Below are 25,363 nucleotides of genomic sequence, written 5' to 3'. Positions count from 1 at the left end.
CCACTTAAACAGAGCTAGGTGAACCCTCAGGGACCTCAAAGTGCAGACAATCCCAGTGGGGGGAGGAGGAGGCTAGCTCCATCAGGAGGGCTGGGGGTAGGAAGGGGGAAGAGGCCTCTACTGGGTAAGGATTTGGGACCAAGGGGCCTGAATTCCCAATCCTCAACCCTTCTGCCTCTGCCCTTGCTGTACCTTTCCCTGAGATATCTCTAGTGCCTGACTTGAGGGGTTTTTTGTTTGTTTGTTTGTTTGTTTTGGTACTGGGGAATTGAACTCCAGTCCTTGCACTTTCAGGGGCAGGTGGGCGGTACCACTGAGCTAAATCCCCAGCCCAGGGTTTGTTTTAACACCCAAGGATCCACTCACATGGATCCTCCATGTGTTTAGGTCCAGGCCAGCCTACAGGACACTCAGTGCCTCTCTCAAACACAATCCCAAGAGCTCTGAGATCTTTCTAGAAAAGAAAATGCCTACAACCTTCTGTTCAGCTCTAGCACTCCCTGATATAAGCACAAGGGATTCCACAGTGGGTGTTTGTGTCTCCTTGTGTACAAGGAGATCTTAACTCCAACATGTGGGACCTGAGGGGTTGCCTGCAGGATAAATCTTGGACAGGGATTGCTGAGGCAGGCCCTGTGAGATTAGGGGTCCTGGCATTGGGGGTATATATTGACTATACATTGCAGGTCCTGGGAACCATCCCAGGAGCTCTCTCAAGCCTTTCTCACTGGGTACTGATGTCACACCTGCCATGTGTGTGCGCGCGCGCGCACGCGCGCGCGCGTGCGTGTGTGTGTGTGTGTGTGTGTGTGTGTATAGGGTGATTACACCTGGGGGGCTCACCTGGCTCATCTCTCAGCACCTTTTGTCCAGCCAGCCCTCAGCACCCTAGGGGGAGGTGACAGGAAGGCAGGGCGGAAGGAGGTATGGATAGCATTTCCATTTGGCAGAATGTTGTCGTCAGGGTTTGCAAGGGAATAGATTTAATACAGGACATAAAATTTATAGGATTATTTTATAATATTCACCCAAAAAGTCAAATGCAGAGGAGTGCAAGAGATCTGTCCACACTCTAGAGACCCAAAGAATCCAGCCGAGGGCCTGGATCCCATGGCAATGTCCTATATATGTCTAGCTAAAGGCGTAGAGCCCAAGGCAATGTCCTGCATGAATCCAGCCAGAGGCCTAGAGCCCAGGGCAATGTCTCCTGCAAGTTCATACCAAGGATCTGAACTGCGAAGGCCCAAAGGCCAGTGGTGGAAGCGAGAAAGTCTGTGCTGGAGTAAAGGATCCATGCCACCAGCTGAGGGATCTGCACTGGAGCCAGGAACTGATGCTCAAGTCAAACACCAGAGCTCCCCTGACAGCAGCCATCCCTGGTGACAGAGAGGACCCCAGCTCCTCTGACATGAGAACAGCCAAGTTCGTATCAGGAAAACCAGGCACGGCAAGCTTCTCCAGAAAAATCAACAGCACACAATCTTCCCCTCCAGTTCTCCTCTTATGCCATTGACAATAATTCTCAGGTGGGTCTTCCACACACAGAACCACGCTGACTCAGTTCAACAGGGTGTTCCAACTTGACCACACAGAGTGAATCCCTGGTGAGGGCTTCATTGGGAAGGACCTGCTGACCCTCAGTTCCTAAGGGACCAGCAACAAACCAGTCCCAAGGGGTTCTCCTCATGGGGACACATCACTCCCTTGCAGGCAGCTCCTGTTGGTGGAGGGAGAAGAGGGCAAGGAGTGTATGCATCCAGTGTAGACAGCCCTGGGTATAGATGGCTGGAGGCCAGTTGACTGTGCCAGTGAAAAAGAGTTGGGGGCTGGGGGATCCCCAGAGGGCTGTTTAAAGAGGGAGGGACTCAGCCAAGGCCAGGCCTAGTCACCAGGTTCAGTGACCCTGAAGCCCCTCACTCTGCCTGGGGGAGTGCTTCCCGAGTGCCCCCTGCTGATTTATGGGCCTCCCAGGGGAGCTGGAGTTAAGCTTCGAAGACCTGGCTCCCTCCTCCTCCACCTCCCTGTTGGGGTCAGCCCGGGTTGGGGGTGGCTTTCAGCTGGTTTCCAGATGGGCTTGTGGAGGGGGTACCCTGGGAGGGGGGATCAGACACCCCAGTAAGGACCTGGTGGGTGTCAACTGGCCTCTGTCTCTATCTCCTTGTTTCTCCCTCTCTTGTCTCCTGTCTCTGTCTCAGGCCTTGTCTCTGTCACACACTGCCTCTGCAGCCCCTCTTCCCCACCGATTGGCCCTGGTGGGTGGGGGTGGGAGCTGGTGATTTATCACCAGCTGCCTGTCTTCCATCGGAAACGCCGGGGGTGGGCGCAGACGGTGCAATGAGCTATGGGCCCCCAGGGCTCCGCCACCCACCCCAATGTTGTTGCTCTGTCTGGGCAGCGGGTGCGATCCCCCCCACCACGTGGCCTAGACTTGGGCCCCCCACACCTTCCCAGGCCTCCTCCATGGGGCCCCAGGCAGGTCAGCCCAGCTCAGAGGCGTCCCCAGGCTGGCACGGGCCCAACGGAGCACTTCAACGCAAGCCTGGTCCCTAAGGTGGTCCGGAGGTGTAGGAGCAGAAGCCGTGTCCTGGGCTGCCCTCACTGTTGCCCATTCAGCCCTCCACGCGATGCACACAGCAGGGACCCAATAAGTGTTTGCGGAGCAAACACCAGTAGGAGGGGGGAGGGCACACCTGGGCTGGCCCCCGCCCCCACACCGGCGGAAGAGGTCCCTTATCTTCGTGGCTGACGGGCTGTCACTGCGCCCGCGAGGGGAGGGGAGGCGGCCGCGCTCACCCACTCCCTGTCTGTCAGTGGCCGCGCGACGCCCCGTCGCAACCTCCAGATGGGGCAACCTGCTCGCCCCTCTCGCGGCCGTCCTCTGTAGCATGGACAAGTTGTCTCTTCTCCCTGTCTGTTTCTCGGAGGACCCTGGCTGTCTGCACCCCTAGCACCAACCTCCGCCTGCGTTATCCGCTTCGCTGGAGTTTTATGCAAGCCGCGAGCGCCCTCTGGTGCTTCCCTAGGGTTGCACCGCAGGAGGGGAGGACCGGACCCTGCGCCAGGCCCGGTGAGGGCCAGGGCACCCATCCACTCCACAATGAGGAGGTAGAGGCTCTCGTTGGGATGTCCTGGCTGTGTCTACTCCGGGGCTGCCTTCTCCCTTGCTGGGACTCCATTTGTTCGACTCTTTGGTCAGTTGCTTGCTGTCTGGCTGTGCGCAGACACCAGAGGTGGAAACAGACCTAGACAGAGGGTCCTGTGTCAGACCGAGAGGGCAGAGTGGGGCTTGAAAGGAGCCTTGAAGAGGGGCGACAGAACAGGAAGGAGGGCACCAGGGCAGGGATGTGGCCCTAGGGAAGGTGTGGAGTGCCTGGCTAGTGAGACAGGTGCACTGAGGTCTGGGCCTCCCCCTAAGGAGTCCAGGGAGGCTGCTGGGCAGTGTGCTGCAGTTCCTTCTGATCATTGCAATGCAGGGCTTCCCTAAGGCCAGGAAGTGTGGGGGTCTGGGCGGGGCTGCCTAGTTTGTGCTGGTCTGAGGGGAGTCTGAGGCCACAGAGGGCAACAGCTGGTCAGTGAGCAGGAGGCCTTGAGGGAGGTGTGTTTTCTATGAAGTGGCAGACATGCTGGGGCAGGGGGCTAGGAGGAGTGTGTGCAGCTCTCCTCCCCTGGTAGGGCCATTCAGGGGCACTGAGCTGGGACCATCCACTTCCCTGAATTCTTTGGAAGTTGAGGCCCCAGGCTCAGTACATGGGAAGGTCAGCGCAGGGTCAGGAGTTGGGATTGGGGACTCCTAGTCCCCTAGAGGAGGACAGTTAGCAAGGCAGGCTGTGCTCCCACCCGGGTGGTCAGTACCCCGGCATCAGCCAGTCTACACTATGGGGTAGACCTAGAGGAACCTGGGGTTCAGCTGCCCCACTGGTCAGTACACAAGACTTCTTCCTTATGTCTGCACACTGTGATCTTAGTCTTGTTCCCCCATCAGAAAAGCCCGAATGGCTTCAAAGCTCCTGCCCTTCAGGGCCTCCATGCCCACCCTCTCCACCAGGCACTGGCCCTGGAGCCCTCAAGCCTTGTGAACAGAGGGCAGTGGGTCTGGGCTCCTTTCCATAGCTCCTGCTGGGGCCTCATCCCATAGCCCAGGGGGTACCTCCTTCTCAGTTTGGGGCCACCTAGAACCCCGGGCCCACTTTTTCCTAGTTCCTGCATTTCCCCCAAGGGCTTCAGTGAGGAGAAATGTGGGGGCCCCAGGGACTTGTCTCAGCTTTGCCCTCCATTCAGCCACAGAGAGAACTCTGGGGCCCAGTAGGGATCCCTGTCTGGGACCTGGTTTCCTTCACTGGAAAGCAGACGGAACACTCCCCACCACCACCCTGTATCGTGTTCAGATAAGAGTTTAAGGAGTTGCTTGTGTACCTTGACTGCTACCTCTGACCTCCATCAGAGCTTCTGGGGGGGAAGTGCCAGCCACTCCTGGGGAGGGTAGGTGGGCAGTTCATTTGTACAAAGAGGGCCAGTGTCTGATGTGCCGATAAGGCCGGATGGACAACCGGACAGTTGGCTACAGCCCACAATGAGCCGGATGCCCCACACCTGTCCACAAAGGAGGGGGTGGCTATTGCCTTGCTTCTGACCAGCAGCCTCGAGATAGCATCAGCCCTACCAGAGGGCCATCCATCTTGTCCAACAAAGACCAGGACAAAAGCTGTGTCAGGGACAGCCTCCCGACCTGGTCAGTGGCAGTTAGTGGGGGCCCAGGCTTTCCTGTGCCTAGCCCTGAGGCTCCTCACCCAGTCCTGTTGGGGGTTCTCAGAGAACAGCCTTCATTGTTCACAGGGCCAGGTGGATGGGACCACACCAAGGACGAGAGAGGGACCCTGTCCTAAGCATCCCTAAGCTGGCTCCAATAGTGAGGAAGGCATCAGAGGGGTACTCTGTCCTCCTTGTTAGCAGCCTGTGCCAGGCACCCAGGGAAGAGTCTGAGGACCTGATTGCTCAGTGCCAGGGCCAGGACTGGGGCAGAAGACTAGAGGGGGACTAGAGGGTCCTGAGAAGCTCCCTTGCCAGTCTGGGAGTTGGGGAAGCTTTCCTGAGGGAAACAGCAGGGAGGGGGGACTTGCTGCAAAAGTAGGGGATAAGCAAGGGGCAGTGGTGCGAAGGGCACCATGTGCCAGGCAGAAAGAACAGCATGTGCATAGGTCTAGCTGGGAGGCAGGGCCAGTGTGGTGTAGCTCAGGAGCCTGGGGGGGGGCAGCAGCTGTGGCGACAGTGCGAGGGTGAGGACAGTGTTCCCAGTGTGGGCTTTAAGTCCTGGCAGAAGGGGTAGGGGGCTGGAGCTGCTGCTGTGGATTTGGGATCAAGGATAGAAAGATCTAGTGTATCTGGAGGGGCCTGGGGCCTAGCTCACTAAGGGCCAAAGACCTTGTTACCCACTCACACCCGAAGGGGATTTCCATGGCTTCTACCTTCCAGGCCCCCACACTCTCCAGAGGCTGACTACACACTCAGATGGATTGCAGACCCCACCTGAGTGTTCTCAGCACACACACATCCCGATTTCAGTTTACCACAACTGCTCTGAAAGCTGTCAACGCAGCAGGGGAGGCGGGTCACCTCAAGCCCTGAGCTGTCCTCAGCACGTCCTTGTGGCCCCTCACTGCTTACAAGAATCCTCTATGCATCCTCTGTTTGCCTGTCTACATTGTGGATGTCCTCTCTGTCCACACTACCCACAGTGACCTGTGACTGCGGGGCAAGGGAGTTTACTCACTGACTTTTGCTTGCCCCAGGCCAGTTTGGCCCAGTGTGAAGATGTAATTGTGTCCCTTGCACAGCCTTCCTGGGGCCTTTTCTGGGGTTTGGCGAGTGGGATCCAAGGTCACTGGTGCAGAGATAGGCTAGATTAGAAGGGTTTATTCAGCATGGAATGGGGAGGGGAGGGGAGGCTCCTAAGTATTGTGCTGTAGCTGGGCACCTCTACCTCCCCAAGCGTAGAGGGTGTAGGTCGTCTCACTCCTCACTATGGATTAGGGCCTTTGGGTCTCAGAGAGTCTGGGAGGCTGGGCAGAGGCCAAGGCGGATCCAAGAGCGGGCGAGGGCTCCTCCGGGAAGGGTTGCATCGACTTTGCAGACCTACGATGATCGATGATCGACGCTAGTCCCCTCCTCTTAGGACACACCTGCCTCGGCGGGCTTGTCCACTAGTGGGGCGGTCAGCGGTGACTGGTGCGCGGTGCGGGTGCGGGCGCGCAGCCTCTGCAGGCGGCACAGCAGCAGTGCCAGGAGCAGGGCGTGTAGCAGCCCGAGGCCGAGCAGCAAAAGCTGAGTCGCCAGCGACCCCCTGCAGAGTCGGCCGGGTGCGCATGCGGCGCGCAGCTCCTCCTCGGCTAGGTAGGGCAGCAAGCGGCCGCGCAGCGCAGGGGGTGAGACGCAGCGCAGATCGCGGTAGGGAGCGCGTTCGGGGCGGCCGGCCAGCCAGGCGCGCAGCGGCACCAGGCGGCAGTCGCAGCGCCAGGGGTTAGCGCCCAGGTGCGCGGCGCGCAGCACGGGCAGCGTGTCCAGCAGCCCAGGCGGCAGCGCCGTCAAGTTGTTGCCGGTCAGCACCAGTTCTGTGGTGTCGGGCGGGAAGACTGCGGGCAGCGAGGCCGACGTCAGCCCGCGGCGCCCGCAGTCCACCTGCGTCCCCGCGCAGCTACAAGGCTCGGGGCAGCCCACAGCTGCAAGGCTTGGCGGTGCCAGCAGTAGCAGCAGTAGGCTGAGCGCCCCGCGCGGCCCTGGAAGAGAAGGGCTGAAATGAGCCGGAGGACTGGGGGACACCCAGGCGGCGTCCCTCAACGGGACGCTTGGCCTGGCTCCATGCAGCTCCTGAGGCCCGTAGCCCTGTAAGCCCCGGAGCCTCTCCACCACCCCACGCGCTGGCTGAAATTCCCCAACCTGATACAACCCTTTCCCTATTACTGCCAAGATGACCAGAATGCCTCCTAACCCACGTCTGCCCAGGAAGCAGACCTGACCCCAGACTCACGGGAGGCCATGGCGAGAGGTCGGTGGCCTGGCTTGCTCTGGAGCGGGAGGCGTTGACCACAGAGCCAGCCCGCTCCTTACAGGCCCTGAAAGCCCGCCGTCGCACAGACCGCAGTGCTGCCACCCGGCCAGAAATAACTCGGAGGCCACGCGGACCAGCGCTGCATCTGCAGATAGGGTGCTATCACCAGGGCCCGCCGGCTGCCTGGGCTTCCGCCCCCACCCGCTCCCAGGGGCACACGGAACACTCGGACACGCGCAGCGACGTTCACCAACATTGTTCTCCTGTCGCCAGGACAGGACGTGGCATTCACAACTGAACAAAACGGAGCACGGGGTGGGGGGTGGCGGGATCATGCGGGTGGAGAAATGGAAGAGGCTGAAGGCTTGAAATCCCAGCAGTTGGAGAGGGCCCCTCCAGCATGGGCAGGGAATGGCCGCCTGGGCATGAGGGTTGCTAGGGGATGGCCCACCGCCCACTACCCCGGGGGCTCTTCAGGTTTGCTGGAGGTTGTGGGGAAGGGGCTGGACTGCTGGCGGCTGGCCTTACCCTCCTCAACAGCAGCCTTCTAATCTGGAGCCTTCCCAGCTGCTTGAGCAGCCCAACCCTGCCTGCTCTAGCCTCCAGTGCAGGTGACTGGGTAAGGGAGGACCTAGCCCACCTTGCACAAAGTAGGGTGTCAGCACACACTGGGTGCCTCACAGCAATGGGCACAAGAGGGCTCCTAAATTTGCTCTGCGGCACAGGGCTGGGGAAATAGGCCCGGCCTTTTCCCCTCCTCTGCCTTAGTTTACCCTTTTGCCTGAGCAGGGCTTGGAGCTTGAGTGCTCTGACCTTCCTGGGAAGGGGACTCTAGGAAGTTGTATCCAACTTGGCTCCTACTTCCCCAAGGCCGGGGGTGGGGGTGGGGGGGTGGGGGTGGTATTTTTTAAGATGGGAACTGTTGTCTAGGCCCCTAGGGAACAGATACAAATGACCTGGAGAGGCTGATGCTGAGAATAAATTAGGGCTGTGGGGGGGCAGGCGTGGCTCCATGTCTCTGGGTTGGGAACAGTCCCGTCAGGGCCACTCTGGGTTTAGGGTTGGGTCCAGGCCCCTCTGAGATCCAAGTGAATCCAGGGTGGAATCCAGGCCAGTTTGGGGTCCAGGGGTGGGAGAGGCCAGAGGCGGGTGGCCCATCCCTTGCGACTTGGGGTGAAGCAGCAGCGTCACTGGTCCTGCATTTGCTGCTTCATCTTCTGCAACATCTCTTGCATTCGCCGTAGCTGGGGATAGGGACAATGGTGGTCAAGGTGAGAAGGCCACCTGGAGAGGCCTGGCCGTGCCCTCTCCCTTGGAGGTCACACCCAGCCCTGACCCCACCCCCACCACCCGCCCACCAACCTCCTCGTCCTTCATTCTGATGAGCTTCTCAGTTTCAGCATCTGGGGTGGGCAGTGGTAGGATGGGGATGGGGCTCTCCATGCGGCTGTCCTGGGTCAGTTTACTGTAGGGGAGAGATGGAGGGGGGGCGGGTCGGCAACAGGCTCAGAGTGCTGCTGGGCTGGGGCATGCCTGATGACCGACTCCTGCCAGGCCTAAGGCCCCAGGTCTGATTTTGGGAGATCAGGCACTGTACATCTGATTTGGAGATTGGAATAAAGTTTAGGTCTGGGCGGGAAGGACATAGCCAACTCTCTAAGTGGCCAGGGCCAGGATGGTTTCTGTGTGAGCATGCAGACAGCCCACCTGGTCATTTGCTGGATGCAGTGCGCACGGTAGTTCTCATAGTGCACGTCGCAAGTCACATCCTTGAGGTCGTGCATGTGAGTGCGAATAAGCATGTTGCGAAGCTTCACGAAGTCGCAGTGCGCCTGATTCTCCACTGTGGGGCAGGAGTGAGCTGTGGGTAGGTGCCACCCTGGGGGAGCCTTCCCACCTGATTGCTAGTGTCCCAGGCCTCAACTCACCCTCCACGATCCCCCAGGGATACAGTCGCCCCCGGACTCGCTGCCCTTTGGCTTCCACCACTGTGTTGCTGCCAATAACAGCAAAGGGAGCACTCTCCTGAAGGGAGGGGAGCAAAGGCCCAGTTGGGTGAGTGCCGACAGAGTGGCTGGAGAGGGTGTGGGGGCCAGCACCAGGCCTCCCTTCCAGAATCACCATCACCAGCACCCCCTTCCCAGAGATCCTGGTACCATCTGTCTTCTGGCCTCTGCTGCCCACTGAAGCCAGATCCTGTGTGGCTCATACCCTCAGGACCTCTGTCAGGCTGTGCCCACCAGGTCACTTCCCTTCAGATTCCCTCTCCCGATCAAGAACCACCTAGCTTCCTCCCCTCTTTCTCTCGAGAGCTGAGATCATGCCCAGTGGTGCCTGTCCCTGGCTTGCTTGAGTCTCTATCATTACTACTCTAGCTGCTGGGGCACCCAAAGTCACCACCCTCTGTAGCTCAAGACTGTGGAAGCCAGGGCATCCCACAGCCCTGTGGCTACCAGACTAGCAGAAAACCTATGGAAAGCACATCAGGGTGACTCAGGCAAGGGCTCTATGATGCACTAAGAATATATGTGAGGCCCAAATGACCCACATAGGCCAGGCAGGAATTTGGGTCACCTTTACCCTTTGGCCTTAGCTGATGGGGTACAGGTCCCTTACCGTCAGGATAAATGACTTTTTTTTTTTTGGTGCCGGGGATCGAACTCAGGTCCTTTCACTTGTGCAGAGGATAAATGACTTCTGACCTCATGAGGTCAGGCCTGGGTGCTCAGCCCTATGTGAATGGGTCCCATGTGGCCTCTGGTTCTGTCCCTGGCCTCTCCACCCGTCTGTCCCTTCCACCCTCTCCCAACCTGGCTTCAGTTCACCTTTAGTTCCCGGTCCTGCTGCTTAAAGTCTTCATCCTCATCCGAGTCACATTCTGGGAACTGGTACACATGGATCCCAAACTTATCAATCTCCTCCCGGATCTGCAGTGGTAGGACAAGAGCTGTCAGATTTGGGCTGGCTAGGTACCCCTGGTACCTTCTGCCCCAGTTCTCTGGCCAGTCCTCTGCCACAGCAGCCTTACCCGCTCCTTCAGCTTCCGGGTCTCGCTGGGGACCAGGCAGTCAGCTTTGGCGATGAGTGGCACAATGTTCACCTTCTCGTGTAGAGCCTTCATGAAACCCACATCCACTGGCCGCAGCCTGCAGAGAGCAGCCCGGGGATGGGATGAGCATGGTGTGTGGGAGGGGCATGGTGAGGGGAGGTGGGGATGCAGTGACAGGCACAATTACAAGGATACTCAGCAAGGGGGTAAACAGTCACATACCCATGCCCAAATGGGGAGATGAAGTACAGGCAGCAGTGCACCCGATTGTCCTGAATGTTCTTGCGGTTGAGGCCACTCTCATCACGGAAATACTGCTCAAACTGCTGGTCCACGTAATCACTGATAGGCTTCCAGCTGGAGATGAGTAGAGGATGAGGCCAGTTGTGAGGCTGCTTGCTGGCCCAGGGAGGCTGGGGTTGGCTGGAGCAGAGACCCATTATCCGCTAGGATTTCCTCACCATTCAGAATTGTTGACAGCATCCCCAAAGCCTGGTGTATCTACAATGGTGAGCTTCAATTTGACTCCCTTCTCTTCAATGTCTACTGTGTGCTTCAGGATCTCTACTGTCTGGTTGATGCGTTCTACAGGGGACAAGAGGAAGGCATTGTTTTGAAGGCCTGTCCAAGCCCCAAAGCCAGGACCCTTGTCCTCACCCATCCCAGTACCTTGCCCCTGGGTATACAGCCTGTGATCTAGGCCACTTCTTCTGGACCCTGAATAGGGGCCCACCCCATGAAAATAGTGGGAACTGAACTTGGAAGGGTCCCCTTTAGGAAGTCACATGGCAGGAGTTGGCGGGCTGGTGTCAGGACACATAGAGGCCACTTACCTTCAGCACTCAGCAGCTTTCTGTCTTTGTATAGGTCAGTCAGGAAGAGGCTGTGGACCAGCGTTGACTTCCCCAGGCCTGACTCACCTAGCCACAAGTACAGTGTGGGGGCTGGGTTAGGTCTGGGCCCCCCTCAACTGAACTTGGCTGGTCAGTGGCCCCAGCCACTCCACCCAACAGCCTGGACCACTCACCAGCCACCATGAGCGTGAAGTCAAAGCCTTTCTTCACCGATTTTCTATGTACCTGGTTGGGCAGTGTGGCGAAGCCCACGTACTGCTTGTCGATATCCTGGGGGCGGCAGTGAGGCAGGTCAGGGGCATACTAGGTTTCCACTGCAGCAGCCCTGTGCCCTATCCCCTGCCTGGGTCTGAAGGAGGAGGCAGCAGATGGTATCCCCCAAGAGTATGGCATTTCGTTGGCAAAAATGGGGTGAGGGCTTACAGACAAAAGCTTGGAGGTGGGAAAACGGGTGAGGGGGTGGCAGGAGACAGCAGCTCTGTGGCAGCCTCAGCCAGGGGCTTTCAGCGACCCAAAACTGTGTGTGGTAAGCCGCAGCAGGCACAGGCCCTGTCCTCTCTTCTGGGCAGAAAGCACCAGAACTGAGACTCCTAAGACACACTCAGAAGCCTCCATAGGCAAGAAGAGCCTAGGCCTCAACACTAACCCCTCCCCAGAGTACCCAGGGTAGGAGGCCCGCCTGGCCCCAATCCAGCCCTGGGGGTGGCAGCTGCAGCAGCGGGCAAGCAGGGGCTATTTATAGACAGCGGCGCTCAGCCCCCCCCCCCCGCAGGGTACCAGTGCCCACCCTCAAAGATCTTTGGCTCTTCTGCCCCTGCCGAGGCCCCTGCCACGTCCCCTGTCACGCGGGTTCTGGCCAGGCAAGTGTGCACACATGACCCACATTCCACCCCTTCTACACACACACACACACACACACACACACACACACACACACACACACCTTGAGCCGCCTCTGGGCCTGGGTCCGTGGCGACAGCAGTTGCTCTACCAGGCGGTCCTGGGGCGCTGCCAGTGAGTCCATCGCGGCGACCCTTGAGGCCCTGCCGGCTACGTTAGGACCCCCCAGATCGAGGCAGGCCAACCTAAGCCTGGCGCTCGTGAGAGACTTACGCGCGGTATTGCTTTTAAATCCTGCTCTCGCCCCAGTTTTGCAGACACGGGAACTGAAGCCCGGAGTAGGGATGTCGCCTACCTGAGGGACAGCTGGCCCCATAGACCATCCGAGCCATCCCCCCAGCCTCTGCCGGCCCGCCCGGAGCTGTGGCGGCGACGCAGACCTGGCAGGCCCACCCCCCACACCCGGACAGAGGCGGGGCTTTGCGGCGCTTTCGGCTGGGGGCGGTGGAGACAGCCCCGCCCGCCGTCGCCAGGAGACAGTCGCCTAGAAATTGGGCCACAGGCGGAACCAATGAAAAACTGCTGCGGAGGGCAGGGCCCAGCAGAGCCACGGGGAGGGGCCGCGGCCGCGTGTACTGGGAGCCTGGAGGTGGCACCCGCGGCCTGCGTCCAGGCGTCTGGACAGAGAGATGGGCGGGCTAGAAGCTTGGTCCGCACATGGGTGTGGGCGTGGGCGTGGGCGGGGGTGTGTGTCCATGTCTACAGCCCGTCCCGCGCCCGATACGCGGTGTGGCTTTTGCCCAACAGAGGGCGCTAGGGGACGGTCCAGACCCACGCACAACCGCGCGGAAACCGGCCCCATTCAACACCCACGCGCTCCGTGCAGACTCGTCTCGAAAACCTCCCAGCGGGGTATGCCCAACTACCCACGGACACCCCCTCTGCCCAGGCTCCTGCCCCTCTTTGGGGATAACCTACCCCTCTGTGTGCGTGCGCGCGCGCGCCTATTTGGTGGGGATTCTTTCTCCGCTGGGCGTCCCCAGACCTGCAGGGAACTCGCGGAGGGCAGAACCCACCCCTCTCATCTGGACCTACCCCCACCTCTGCAGAGGCTTACTGTGAGCGAAGGTGAGAGGGAGCGCAGGAGGTCAGAGTGTAGGGCGATCCCTTTCTCTGTAAACTTGGAAACCCTGGCCGGCCTACTGCTTGGCAAAGCCTCCGCCCACAATGCGCGCGGCCACCATAGCTCCCAGATGGCCCCTGCCCTCAGAAGCGGTGTGGGAGATGGAGTGGGTTCCGTCCCCCACAAGTCCACGTGGACACTCCCTTCCTCTCAGAGCTTCCCTGCCTGCTCTGACTCACAGTACAGTACTGGGCGAACCGGGCATTGGATTGCTCAGGTTAGCTATCGCTCACCCCCGTGTGGCCACCCCAGGAACCGCAGGGTTCTGCTGAGCCGGGAAACTTGCCCTCCGTGGGCCAACAAACTCTTCCTTATCCCCTACCTCTAGGATCCAAAGAAAATCAGATGAAGCCCGCCCCCACCGCCGGGGGGTCAGGAAAGGGAACCTGGATAGGCTCCAGGATGCCTGGAAGTGCGTCTGGTCAGAGTGCGCAGAGCACTGGAAGGTCTCCTCCACTTGGCCCTGCTCCTCCCCCAGGCAGGCCCTCCCTTCTTGGCTCATCCGTGGAGGACCCCCTCCCGAAAGGCCCTAGTCTTGCTGGGGAGCCTGAAGTCACTGGCACCTGGGAGGAGGGCAGGCCCACAGCTGGGAACAGAAGAGCCTTTCTTCTCAAGGCAGGGGCACAGCCACAGGGTCCCTGGCTCTCAGAAGGCCTCCGACTGGCTCCCTCTGTAGTCTGGACCTACAGGAAGGCCCTGGGCTGAGTCTCACCCAATCTCCACCCCAGGATCCACTTCAAATACAGCCTAGCCTTCTCCCAGAGAAGCTGGCATCTTGGGCCCACGACATGTCCAGGAAGATGGATCGCCCTGGCTGAGAGGGCCTCAGGCTGAGAAGGAGCCTTGACACTCCACACCCTGGTGTTTAACAGTGCTTGTTGGTCTCAAACTGCCTCAGTTTCCCCACTGGGAAGGCACAGCCTCTGGGAGGGCCCTGATCAGGACAGCGAGAGTCTTACTTCCATCTCCCAACCTGCCTGGCCCAACACCCAATTGGGCAGAAGGAGGACCCGTGTATTCTGTGGGAGAGACCCTGCCACCTCCTCTCTCTGGTCCCTGAGGCACAACAAATATTCCTCAGCACTTCCTCTCGACACAGCTTCGCCCACCTCCTGGTGCCTGTAACTCTCGAGGCATTTCCATTCTTAGAATCACCCGAGTCAGCTCAGGAAGCAGCAGCCAGAGCCAACAGAGCCCCATCACTGCCCAAGAGGAGGTAGGGGACTCAGGGCTGGCAGAGCCCCCACTGCTTCTCCACTTGCCTGGTGTAGATTAAGGAGGCCTGGATGGGCTGAGGCTCAGTGGTCACAGTGAAAATATTGTGTGCTTCTGGCTCCCCCCAGACCCACCAGGGCCCACTCCAAACATCTGGCCCCCTGCCTGTTCCTGGGGCTCCCTTCCTCTGCCTTCATGGTGCCTTCCCCCTCTGGGCCTAGGGGCAGAAGAGGGGATGGGGCTGACTCCTAGCTGACCTCAAAGGATGGACAGACACAGGCCTGAAGGGGTCACACCTTAGCAGGAGGGGGGGCATCCTGGCAGCAATTCGAAAGACAACTGTCTGGGGCTGAGTAACAGATAACAAGCTTAGTGACTCAGAGTGCCCTGAGGCCAAGCTTGGAGCACAAGAAAGGCCAGGAGTAGCCTGCATGCTGTCTTGACAGCCTCAACTCTTTCCCTCTCATTAAGGAGTAGTCTGGATGTGTGTGTCCCTCCATCTCAGGCTTTACCTGACCTGCTGCGATGGGGAGACTGCTTTCTACCCAGGATCTCTGGGGAGCCCCTTCCAATGAGCCTCATCAGTGCTCCCTGGGCGGAGTATGTCCCTGCCAGGAGACTGGCACTGAGTAGCCAGTGACTCCAGCTCACTCCACCTGCCAGGTGCTCCTACCCTGCCTGCTACATGCACCCAAGGCAAGGACGCCAGGGTCCTGCCCTGCATCTATGCCAGTGTGAACCCCTATAGATGACAGGGTGTGTGAAGGCCTCTCTGGTGCCAGAATTGAGTCCATCTTTCCTCCCTAAACATGGCTGAGCTCAAGCCAGAGAGGCCAGCAGCAGAGTAATATACCTGGTAGCCCACCTGGTTACCCATCCCACCCCACTTCTAACTCTCACAGATTGGTTTAACCCCCAGCTCAGTCAGGTTTCTACAGAGGGTGCCCAGGCCAACTTTCTGTTGGGGTCTGCATTCTCAAAGGGTGGGGACCACATCAGTTCCTTTGGAAGATCACAAGCCTATCTGTACCCACTTGGTTTGAAGACCCACGCTAAGCACTGGGATGACTCAGACCCAGGCTCCCAGTCTGGGACACAGCCTACCCTAAGTATATAGGGATAAAGGTGCAGGGTGTGAAGTGGGGTGACCAGAGAGAGGCTCATGATGCTTAGAGAGAAAGACTGTCTGGTAGACCCGGAGACACCCCTCCCCCACTCACCCAGGACCCCAACACTGAGCAGGTCAGCAAGGAGATGCTGGTGCTGGACCAGTGGGAGAGGGAGATTACCCATCCTTCCATCCTGGGGAGAAGCCCAGGTTCCTGCTGTGAGGGTCAGAGGGCCAGGATTGGCGCCCACCCCTACCCCCCTCCCTCGCAGCCCTAGGCGTGGCGGCACTGCCCAGCGACAGACAATCGATTATCGATTATTGCTACCAGACTGGATGACGGACGGACGGCGGGGGCGGGGTCGCGCCTGGACGACAGCGGCATTGATGCCACAATAGGTGACAGCCGACCAGGCCTCGAGACAAGCTGAACGGCGGAGTGCACCTACCTGCTTGTCTTCTGCCGGGTCGGGGTCGGGGTCAGCGTCGCGGTTGGGTCCCGGTGGGTCCAGGCCGGAGGGCGGGGGAGAGACGGAGAGACACGGTGAGAGGCGGGCGGGCGGCAGGGACAAAGGCGCGCGCGGGCACGCGGGCAGGCGCCGGGCTCACCTGGGGTCGCCAGCTTGCTCTTGTACCGCAGGCCTGTGCTCATGGTGGCCGGCGGCTGGGGACGAGCGGTGGCGGCAGACGCGCGGGCGGGGCGCGGCGATGAGCGGCTGAGGCCGAGGCCGGGCTGCGGGCTGACCCGCCCCTCCTCGCTGCCACCGCCCGCCCCGCCCGCGTGCCCGCCAGCCAATCGGTGCCCGCCGCGCCCACGCGCGACCCGGCGCGGCTGGTGGGGCGGGGACTGAGGCTCCCCCTACGGCCGAGCCCACAGCCCCAGGGCGACGCCCTCGCCTCCCGCTGACGGACTGGGCTGCGCCCGTGGTAAGCAGGCAATGCCCGCACTGTTCTGCCCTGCATGGCTGTTTTTATTGCTCTATTCCTCTGTCCCCTGCCCCCGCCTTCCTGTTCCCCAGCTACCTTCCCTCTACTCTCCCTAGGACCCCGGTCCAAGCCTGGGCCTCTGTCTGCCCATCCGTGTGGCCTTCTGGGAATCTCGTCCCCAGGCCTTGCACACTGGCTTCACGGCAGCCCCTGCACACTTCTGAGGTCAGCAGACGCCCTATTCACGCTATCACTGTGGACTTGGGAGGCGCTGGCCAGGGGACCCTGCTCTGGCGCTGGTCATGGGGCAGAAGTCCAGGGTCCCAGCACCCTTCCTGCAGCCTGCTGGTGCTGAGCTCTAGAAGCATGTACCTGGACGAGCTGCAAAGCACATGATCGCGGGCAGTTGTCCGGCTTCTCTTTTCCTGTGCTGTAAAATGGGATTGTCTGTGAAGTAAAGGCGCTGAAAGATGGGCAGGACTGCTCCAGTCTCAGCTCTGCACCCCGTGCTCTGCAGCCCCAAGGCTGTGGGATGTGCACCAGGCCGACCTGCTGTCACTGTGGGGAGAGTGTTGCAGAGCAGGAGCACACTGTGAAAGGTGAGCCAAGGTCTGTGCCCTGTTTACAGATAAGGAAAACTGAAGCACCAGACCTTCAGCAAGTTGATGAGGTTCAGTGGCAGAGAACATGAGACCTTCCTATTTTCTGTGTCATTATCACATGCCCAGGTGCCTTTGGCCTGGACCTCTGCAAAGGATTCCCAGGTGGCACATAGAAAACCTTCAGTCCCTTTGAAAGGGACTATGGACTATGGTCACCACCTTCTCAGACTCAGGTCCTCTTGGAGGGAGATGGCCTAACATACTGAGTCCAGGAAGTACCGCCCCCCACCCCCCCGCCAGGAAATCCACCTCCACTCTGCTGCCTGGTGTGCTCCTTGGTTATCCACTGGCCTGTGGGCTCCCTGGGTGGAGTGTGGTGCTGCTAGGGCTCCTGTGTCTCTGAATCACCAGCACCCTGCATAGAGCTTTGTGCTCAAGAAGTGAAAAAGTCAGATAAGCAGCATCTTTGTTCCACAGTTCTTGCTCTGCCAAAGGCCCAACCATTCTACCATGAATTTCTTCCAGGTCCAGAATGGTGACCAGAGTGGAGGTTCTACCATCCCAAACCCACACCTAAACACCAGGGTCAGTATTGTTTGGAATTATAGATTTTTTTACATAGATCACACATTATGTGCAGGATGCCTCTTTGGAACTCATAGCTGCATCTCATAAACACTCTAATATTGTTGTAGCCAAATAGTATTCATGTGAACTGGAATAGATAATGGCCATGATTAATAGCTGCCTATCAGCTCTGGTCTGACTTTGCCACTGAGTTATGGGGAGTTTGGAAATACGATAAAAGAATGGGGTTGATTGGCGACTGGGGATGGACATGCTCAAAGTGCAAGACAGGACTTGTGAACATTATACTCTCAGTACAGAAGGGATTGGAGAAATCCTGTTTCAGAGGCCCAGAGCTTTGCAAAATGGTTCAATTGGTTAGTCAAAAGTGACACTGGGATATTTAGCACATACTGACTCATAGTACTGACCTGCTAGGGACAAAGGTGGAGATAGGACTCTTCCCTGGGACTCCACTGGGAGAGCAGCTCTAGGCAGCCCTGTGTCAGGAAGTTGAACTTGGCCTTGAGGGAAGTATATGTTAGGTCAAGGGCATAGCTTGGGTAAAGGGTGAGAGATACATGTGTGCAAGGATAATAGTATTTTTTTTTCAGCACTGGGGATTGAACACAAGGCCTTCACACTGAGCTACATCTCCAGCCCTTTTATTATATATATATATATATATATATATATATATATTTTTTTTTTTTTTTTTTTTTTTTTTTTTTGATACCGGGGATTGAAGGTACTTCAGGGTACTTGGGACCTTGCACTTTCAAGGCAGGCAGCAGAACCACTGAGCTAAATCCCTGGCCCCTTATTTTATATTTTTAAAAATTTTGAGTTAGAGTCTCACTAAGTTGCTAAGTTGCCAAGTTGCCCAGGTTGGGCTTGAATTTGTAATCCTCCTGCCTCAGTCTGCCAGAGTGCTAGGATTGCAAGTATGTGCCACCACACTTGGATAAGAGTTTTTAAACAGTTCTGGAGATAGGAGACAAAATCATGAGACATACCATGTAAATAAGATCTTTTTTATAAAAGGTAAGTATTTTTCAAAAATTACTTAAAGCAACGCTAATGGATTAGAGAGTAGAACCTAACAGAGAACCAGTGTAGAGCTGGTGTCATACATAGAACTAGGAGCCACTCTATGGAAGGATGTAGTCCAGGGCAGCACTGGGCCAGTATCTCATGTTAAATGTCTGAGGCTGGCCTGAGTCTTTTGGCTTGGGAGAAGGAGTTGGGGTCTGTTCCCTTCCCTTGGGACCCTGGTCACCTATGACTAAGTCCAGGGGAAAGCTTCGAACTCCTCTGCAGACAAATGGAGGCTGCACTCTGTCTAGTTGGGAGCTGTGCTTGGTGGCAGCACCCACACTTCAACAAGCAGTATAGCCACAGGGGACATTTCCGAAGTCAGAAAAATAGGGCACAAAGGCATCTGTCAGCAGATTCACAGGATGAGGCTTCAGTTTTGCCGGGTGGGTGGTGTGAGCTTCACAAAAAGGCTCTTAGGCTCTGAGCAAAATAGCCAGGGGCTCATGGCCCAAGTGAAACAGACTTGCGCCCATCCAAAAGCTCAAGCCTTGGGGCTCTGTCTGAGATCAGGAAGGAGGCAGGAGCGGAGGGGTAGGGACCTAGACACAAAACACTTACTTATTCAAGATGCTGTGGCTTGAGGGTAAACACTTCCCTGAGTGGGCGTTTCCTTCTGCTTCACTCATCAAGAAGAGCAAGTGCTGGCTGTAGTACAGAGAGAAGTAAATAAAACACTCCTGTGTGGGAAAAAATGCTATTCTTTAATTCATAAGGAAAAGAAGTTTATGAGTGAAAAAAAAAGGCTACACCAAGAAAAATCTGTTCAACCAACTTGGGCTACAAATAGCTTGCCACTTTTCATTAAAAAACAAAAAAACAAAAAAACAAAAAAAACCTTTTTTGGGTAAGAAATTCTCTATTTGCCACATTTAAACCATGCGACATTCCCCCCTCAGCACAGATCATGGAGTAAATGGGTTTTCTCTGGTGCTGCAGGGCCAGTCAGGGGAAGGAAGGAGCTTATGGGGCGATGGTCTGCAGTGATGGTGATGCAAGACCAGGTGCTTGCCATCCTTACTTGGGAGGCAGGTTATGCGAGTGCCAGGTTCAGAGGTGGGGCAGTTTGCTCCAGGTGATACACAGATGTCAGGTGGGACAAGGGTCACTAGTGACAAAATTCCAGAATGTTCACTCCATCTGAAGTCAAGGGTGAGGGTAGAGGTTGAGCTAGGTGCAGCAGATTAGGCCTGTCTCCCTGATGTGACTTCGACCATCTCAGGTAGCCCTGACTCATTCTGGGAAGAGCACATTTTTGTGCCCTAAACACAGAGCAGGAAGCTCAGGTCAGAGCATGATGGGGATCTGTCTGAGACTAAACATCCAAGACTAGAACCAGAACCTCAGAGCCCAGTGTGTGTTGGTCCCAGCCCTCTGGGGGCCTGCCCTGGTCAGATCCTGATGGAGCCCAGACCTCTCTCTCCTGATTTCTGCGTTTGTGCACTTGGGGGCAAACTTGTTCCCATGCTGCTGTCCTTGCTGCTCCTATTACCCTTTCCCAGATAGTTTTGTGAGAAGGTCTGGACCTAGGTCCCTGCACTTGGGGGCTCTGAATTAGGAGGTACATCCTGTACCTCTGCTTGCACTGCCTTCCCCAGCCTGAAGACCCACAGTACTGTCCCCAGCCCCTAACCACTCAGCTTGCCCTGTGCAGGCCTTCCTCTGCAGGATGCAGCCCAGGTGACCACTTACTCATGATTGACTCCCTAACTCCTGTGGGGCTCCCTGGCACTCAGCCCCATCCAGCACCCAGGAAAGCTTAATGGTTTCACTTCATACTGAGCAGCATGAGAGAGCACATAAACACTCTGGGTCCGGTGTCACAGGATATATGGGAAGGTTAGCCAGGAAAACCAGGTCCTTGGGATCTGCAGACTACAGATTCCAAGTCCTGAGACCTCTGTTGTCCTGTAGACAGGCCTCAGTGTGCTCAGCCCAGTTGAGGACATGCACGGGCCCCAGGAGCTCTGGGGCCTCCTCCTTGCTCCCCAAAGCAGTGGCTGTTTCCAATGGACAATGGGAAATGTGTGTACAGTAAAGGACTTTGGAGAATACTTTTCTTGATTTGCATGTTAGAAAAATGGAAGCGGGTCTCTACACAAACAAGTCCTCATCGCTAAAGACAGGCTGATTAAAAGGGCACAGAATCCACTGCAGCTGCCTCTGCCAAGAGGGTGCTGCCTGGCCCTATTTAAAGCTGCCTGTGTGTTACAGGGGTGGACAGAGCTGGGCCCTAAAGGGGGCTTGGTCCACACCAACCCCCAGATTCACTGGGCAGCTGGAGTGAATGCTACAAAGACTGCCTGTGCTTCACAGCAGGGAGCCAGCTTGGACACCCAGAGCAGCCAGGGCCCCTGGGGAGGGGGTGGTATGGGCCTCCAGCTTTGTCTGATGAGCTGCAGGTACCCTGTCCCTGGGAGAGGAGGCAGAGAGCAGTCCAGGGAAAGGACCTTGAATGCAGGTGATGCTGTGAGAAAGAGCTGCCTGATGCTCTGCCTCTCCTGACCCCAACCCTCCCTGCTGGCTGTCTGAGGCCTTCCCTGAGGCATCCTGGCATCTCTGAGGTGCTCTGTCTGCACTGCAGTTCTGTGATCTTAAGATAAGCAAGAAGTAGAAGAACAGAAGATGAATGAGGAGATAGGAAAGGGCGCCAACATTGAGATTCTCCCAGAGGCAGTGAGGCGTTTAAAAATCCCACGGGAATATGTGCCTGAGATAGGCAGAGCTCGAGGCCAGAGCACCAGTGACCTAGATCATGGAGCAGCCAGCAGCGATAGATGAGCCAGTGCTCACCCCACTCCTCCACCTGCCTCTCTCTGTGGTGGGGTTCTTAGGGCTACATCCCAACTCCCTTACCTGGCTTATGAGTGTCAGGTCAGGTCAGAGACAGGTTAGAGATGGATCTGAAAATCCCTCTAGAATAAACAGGATGCAGTGGGGGGCTCTAGGCCTCATCTCCTGGGTGACAAGAGCCAAATCTCACAGTCACCCTGGAACCCTTGGCAGTAGGCACAGGCCCTGGCCCATCCTAACACCCTACTCCATGTATGCTGGCGGCAGGTGCCCAGCACCACCCAGGGTGGGGGTGATGGATCAGCAGCTCTGTGTGCGAATGCAGCTCACAGCACTCTCTAGGCACTTCCCTGGGGAAAGGCAGCCATCTGAATGCCAGTGCAGTGCTCTATGCCTGATTTCAAAGGTCTCAGGTGTGGTCATGTTCCCAAGAGCACAGGAACTTGGCTGGTGAGGGGGTCTCAGCTCAGTTGGCATCATTGCCTCCTTCCAATGCCTCTCTCAGGCTGAATGTCACTGGGGCCACTTCTGCCTATAGAGGACAGTTATCTGCAGAATGCTGCACAACAAACACAGCTGAGAACCAGTAGAGGTGTGGGATGGGGGGGGGGTGTCAAGAGGCAGCCACCTTTAGATGCCAGACCATTGGCAGATTGTGTCTGGCCTGGGTGGGAGGCCTTCTGCTCCCACCTGCAGAGTGTAAGGGGCCTCATTCCCTGTCCCATCATGGGCTGGAGCCATGAACCAGCTGAGTGGGAGATCAGGATGCCTCCAAATTCCTTCCTCTTGACTGGGAGGGAATCTTGAGGTTGAATATCTAAAGATCAATGGCAAGCCAGGGTCAGCATTCACATGTGTCTGAGGTCTCCAGCTCTCATATCCTGGGCTGAAGTTGGCACCTGCCTCATCAATGTTCTAAAGGCTCTCTTTAAAAAGGTTCCTTCTAAATAGGGGAGCAGCAGGAAATAGAGCCCCCTGGCACAGGGCCACTTTGGCAGGAAAGGAGGGACCCTTCAGTCTCACCAGTGGCTCAAAAGGGCATGTGGGAGACCTGGGGTTTGACCACTGTCCCTGGTGCTTCTGACTAACATCACCTTGGGTAGCTCAGTGGGATTAGACACAAGAAGCATTGTGAGGATGTGCCTACGAGCCAGAACTGGGGACTCAGGTGAGACAAAGTAGGAGAAAGGACTCACTGGCTTGTTCTTTCCCTTGTGCTCCTGTCAACAGGCCCATTTTTGCAGTCAGTGCTTCGCTATCACCCACACCTGTGGCTTGCTCTGGGGTGGAGCCCAACATTCTCACCTGCTGAGTGCCTCCTTAGCAGGACACTGCTGATAAGCTGAACTGGTCCTGCCTTCAGAACGTCCCAGGAGACAGTGCGCTACAGGTGAAGGGTGCAGAGTGGGCAGGAGTCATGCCTCCTGTCTGCAAAAGTGCTGCATCTCCTGGTGGCACAGATAGGATCGTGCCCCGTACATCTGAAATGGTGGCTGAGACACTCCTTTCTTGGGGCTTCACACTGGGAGATCAACATGCCCCAGGCCAAGAGAGAGGTGCTGGGTTGTACAGACTGGCAGAAAATCTCTAGGGCCTGAGGGCAGAAAGGCTGAGGGCCCCTGGGCAGGTGCTGGCCCCAGTGAGCCCCGGGAAAGCAGGCCCAGGCCTGACAAGCATCATTAAGGTCGAAGGTAAAGGCATCGTCAGGCAGTTTCCCAGCTTCCATGCCACTGGGAGCAGGGCCAGCACACCATCAGCCAGATTTGGGCTTCACTGCCAGGGCAGCCTGGAAGGCTCTGCCAGACCTCCTGCCCCAGGGACTGGTACATGATTCTTAGACGAGATACCATGACAGTTCTCTTTCAGTGTGGGGCAGAGGTCCAGGTCAGTCTCCCCATCTGTGTCTTGGGAGACTGTCTTGACTGCATCTGCTTCTTGAGTTATTTAGGAGATCAAAGAGATACTCTGTCAACAACAACAAATATGATTTAAAAATAGGCAAAGAACTTGATTTGACATTTCTCCAAAGAGGAGCTGAACAAAGATAGGGGCTGGGGATTGCTGAAACCCATTTCTTTCCGGCCTCCACACCAGGCTTCTTCAGCAGCCTCTTATGACCTCCCTGTGTTCATCCTGGGCCCCAGGGCATCTTAAAAGACTTTTTCTGGTGCCACACTGACTGTATAGTCCCTGCCTCCATTGTTACTGTCCTGTTTAAGCCAGCCAGTTTCTGGTGCCTTGTTTCGTCTGCCTCAGCAAACTAATACAGGTTGTCTTAGTCTGTTTGGGCTGCTATAACAAAATACTTTCAACTGGGTGCTTACAACAGGCATATATTGCTCACAGTTCTGGAGGCTGGAAGTCCAAGATTGAGGCAGATTCAGTATCTGAAGAGGGTCCACTTCCTTTGGATTGCGGTCTTCATTCTATACTTTCACATGGTGGAAGAGTCAAAGAGTCTCTCTTGGTCCCCTTTGATAAGGCCACTGCTATGGTTTGGATGAGGTTTGTCCCCCGAGAGACCACATGTTGGAAGCTTGGTTTCTAGTGGTGGTGCTGGGAACTTTAAAAGGGGAGCCCCCACCTCCAGAAGAGATTAATGTAATTCTCTTGGGTCCCTGAGTAGGTTCTCCAGAGGTTGTGTTAAAAATTGGAGTCTGAACCCACTCAGCTCTCACTGAGCTTTCTGTTCAAGATGTGATCATTTGCCCTTGCATATGCTCTGTGGCCCTGCATGCTGTGACATAACCCTTGCCCGAGCAATGCAAGCACAAGGGCCTCAAACCTCCAAAACTGTGAGCTACATGAACCTCTTTTCTTCATATGTAGGTATTTTGTTATAGTGCCTTGGGTATTTTGTTATAGTAGTTGAAACTAACTGATTCTTCCACTGTGTTGAAAAAACAAACTGCTTGTTTTTCCTCTGGTCTCACATCACAATCGACAAGGAAGACTTCTTCCCCCATCCCATGCTGGAGCTTTTTATTCCTGACCCTTTTTTTGGATAGTCTTTCTTTTTAAATGGTAATGATTAGCCCATATTAATTATATAAATTAATGAGATTCACTGTGACATTTCCATATATGCATGTATCATACATTGATTACGCCTATCCATTCTTCTTCTACTCCCTCCCTCTCTTCTTTGCCCCCACTCCCCACTTCCCCACCCAGTTCCTAATAGTCCTTTTACTTTCAAGTCATCTTTTTCTTTCTTTCTTTAGTTTCCACATATGAGAGAAAACATGTGATACTTGTCTTTCTATGTCTGGCTTATTTTGCTTAACATGATGCCCTCCAGTTTTATCCCCTGTCCTACAAATGGTAAGATTTCATTCTTTATGTCTGAATAGTATACCATTCTGTATATGGACCATAGTTTCTTTGTCTGTTTATCTGCAGATGGACACCTACACTAACTCCATTCCTTGGCTGTTGTTATTAGTGCCACAATAAACATGGGTGTGCAGGTATCTCCATGCTATTCTGGCTCCATTTCCTTCACATATATACCCAGGAGTGGGATGGCTGGATCATATGATTGTTCTGTATTTAGCTTTTTTTTTTTGGTACCAGGGATCGAACTCAGGACCTTATGCTTGCGAGGCAGGCGCCGGAACCACTGAGCTGAGCTAAATCCCCGGCTGTATTTAGCTTTTGGAGAAAACTCAATACTGTTTTTCATAGTGCTGTACTGAATTACATACCCATCCACATTGCATAAGTCTTCCTTTTTCTTCACCTCCTTGGTGGCATTTAAAAATTATTATTGTTGTTGTTGTTATTTGATTAGCAGCTATTCTAACTGGGATGAAAGAAATCCCGTTGCAGTTTTATTTTGTATTTTCCTAAGGGCTAAAGAGAATGAGACTTTTTTCATGTATTTATTGGTCATTTGGATTTCTTCTATTTTTTGAGAAATATCTTCAGATCATTTACCCTTTTTAAATTAGATTACTTGTTTTTTTGTTGCTATGCTTTATGAGTCCTTCACATATTCTGGATATTACTCCTTTGTCCAATGAAAAGCAGACAGAGGCTGTCTTCCATTCAACACAGAAGACTTCTGTGGTCTTTGTGGCTTTCTC

General features: G+C 56.0%; 2 protein-coding genes and 1 long non-coding RNA gene across 7 annotated transcripts; 1 reads left to right on the top strand and 2 right to left on the bottom strand.

Moving 5' to 3' along the window:
• Positions 1–5,895: 5,895 nt before the first annotated feature.
• Positions 5,896–7,161, bottom strand: Gp1bb (glycoprotein Ib platelet subunit beta). The gene is made up of 2 exons (XM_004843256.4): positions 7,022–7,161; positions 5,896–6,770 (listed from the first exon to the last, which is right to left on the bottom strand). The coding sequence occupies exons 1-2, from the start codon at positions 7,029–7,031 to the stop codon at positions 6,166–6,168; spliced, it is 615 nt and encodes a 204-aa protein (XP_004843313.2). The 5' UTR covers positions 7,032–7,161; the 3' UTR covers positions 5,896–6,165.
• Positions 7,162–7,283: 122 nt separating this feature from the next.
• Septin5 (septin 5) lies at positions 7,284–16,040 on the bottom strand. 3 transcript variants are annotated; one of them, XM_004843254.4, is made up of 12 exons: positions 15,901–16,040; positions 15,741–15,751; positions 11,119–11,215; positions 10,925–11,011; positions 10,553–10,676; positions 10,314–10,448; positions 10,071–10,188; positions 9,868–9,969; positions 8,971–9,067; positions 8,750–8,885; positions 8,405–8,507; positions 7,284–8,286 (listed from the first exon to the last, which is right to left on the bottom strand). In XM_004843254.4, exons 1-12 carry the CDS (start codon positions 15,941–15,943, stop codon positions 8,230–8,232), a joined length of 1,110 nt encoding a protein of 369 aa, XP_004843311.1. In that variant the 5' UTR covers positions 15,944–16,040; the 3' UTR covers positions 7,284–8,229. The 3 variants fall into 3 exon arrangements, with proteins under 3 accessions (XP_004843311.1, XP_004843309.1, XP_021112708.1); XM_004843252.4 differs by lacking the exons at positions 15,741–15,751; positions 15,901–16,040 and adding an exon at positions 11,889–15,476; XM_021257049.2 differs by lacking the exons at positions 15,741–15,751; positions 15,901–16,040 and adding an exon at positions 12,059–12,281.
• Positions 16,041–16,111: 71 nt separating this feature from the next.
• On the top strand, positions 16,112–24,748 carry LOC106009321 (uncharacterized). Of its 3 annotated transcripts, none has more exons than XR_001183379.3 (4): positions 16,112–16,218; positions 16,335–16,817; positions 17,346–17,405; positions 22,506–24,748. It is a non-coding gene; the product is annotated as an uncharacterized LOC106009321 (long non-coding RNA). The 3 variants fall into 3 exon arrangements; XR_015446308.1 differs by having other exon boundaries at positions 16,115–16,817; positions 22,506–22,665; positions 24,678–24,748; XR_015446307.1 differs by having other exon boundaries at positions 16,116–16,817.
• Positions 24,749–25,363: the final 615 nt, after the last annotated feature.

Source organism: Heterocephalus glaber, unplaced genomic scaffold, assembly GCF_053883595.1.
Source record: "Heterocephalus glaber isolate CG9 unplaced genomic scaffold, H.glaber_assembly_v1.0 deba00001687, whole genome shotgun sequence".
Classification (NCBI taxonomy): Eukaryota; Metazoa; Chordata; class Mammalia; order Rodentia; family Bathyergidae; genus Heterocephalus; species Heterocephalus glaber.
Note: the sequence above shows the minus strand (reverse complement) of the source record. Positions and strands in the feature narration are given on the sequence as shown.

Coding starts and splice junctions, on each gene's coding strand:
- Septin5 (XM_004843252.4), bottom strand. CDS start 12,161: ATGGGGCCAGCTGTCCCTCAGGTAGGCGACATCCCTACTCCGGGCTTC. Junction 9,068..9,867: donor AGCAGGACCGGGAACTAAAG/GTGAACTGAAGC, acceptor CCCTCCCTTCAG/GAGAGTGCTCCCTTTGCTGT. Junction 8,508..8,749: donor TGCATCCAGCAAATGACCAG/GTGGGCTGTCTG, acceptor TCTCCCCTACAG/TAAACTGACCCAGGACAGCC.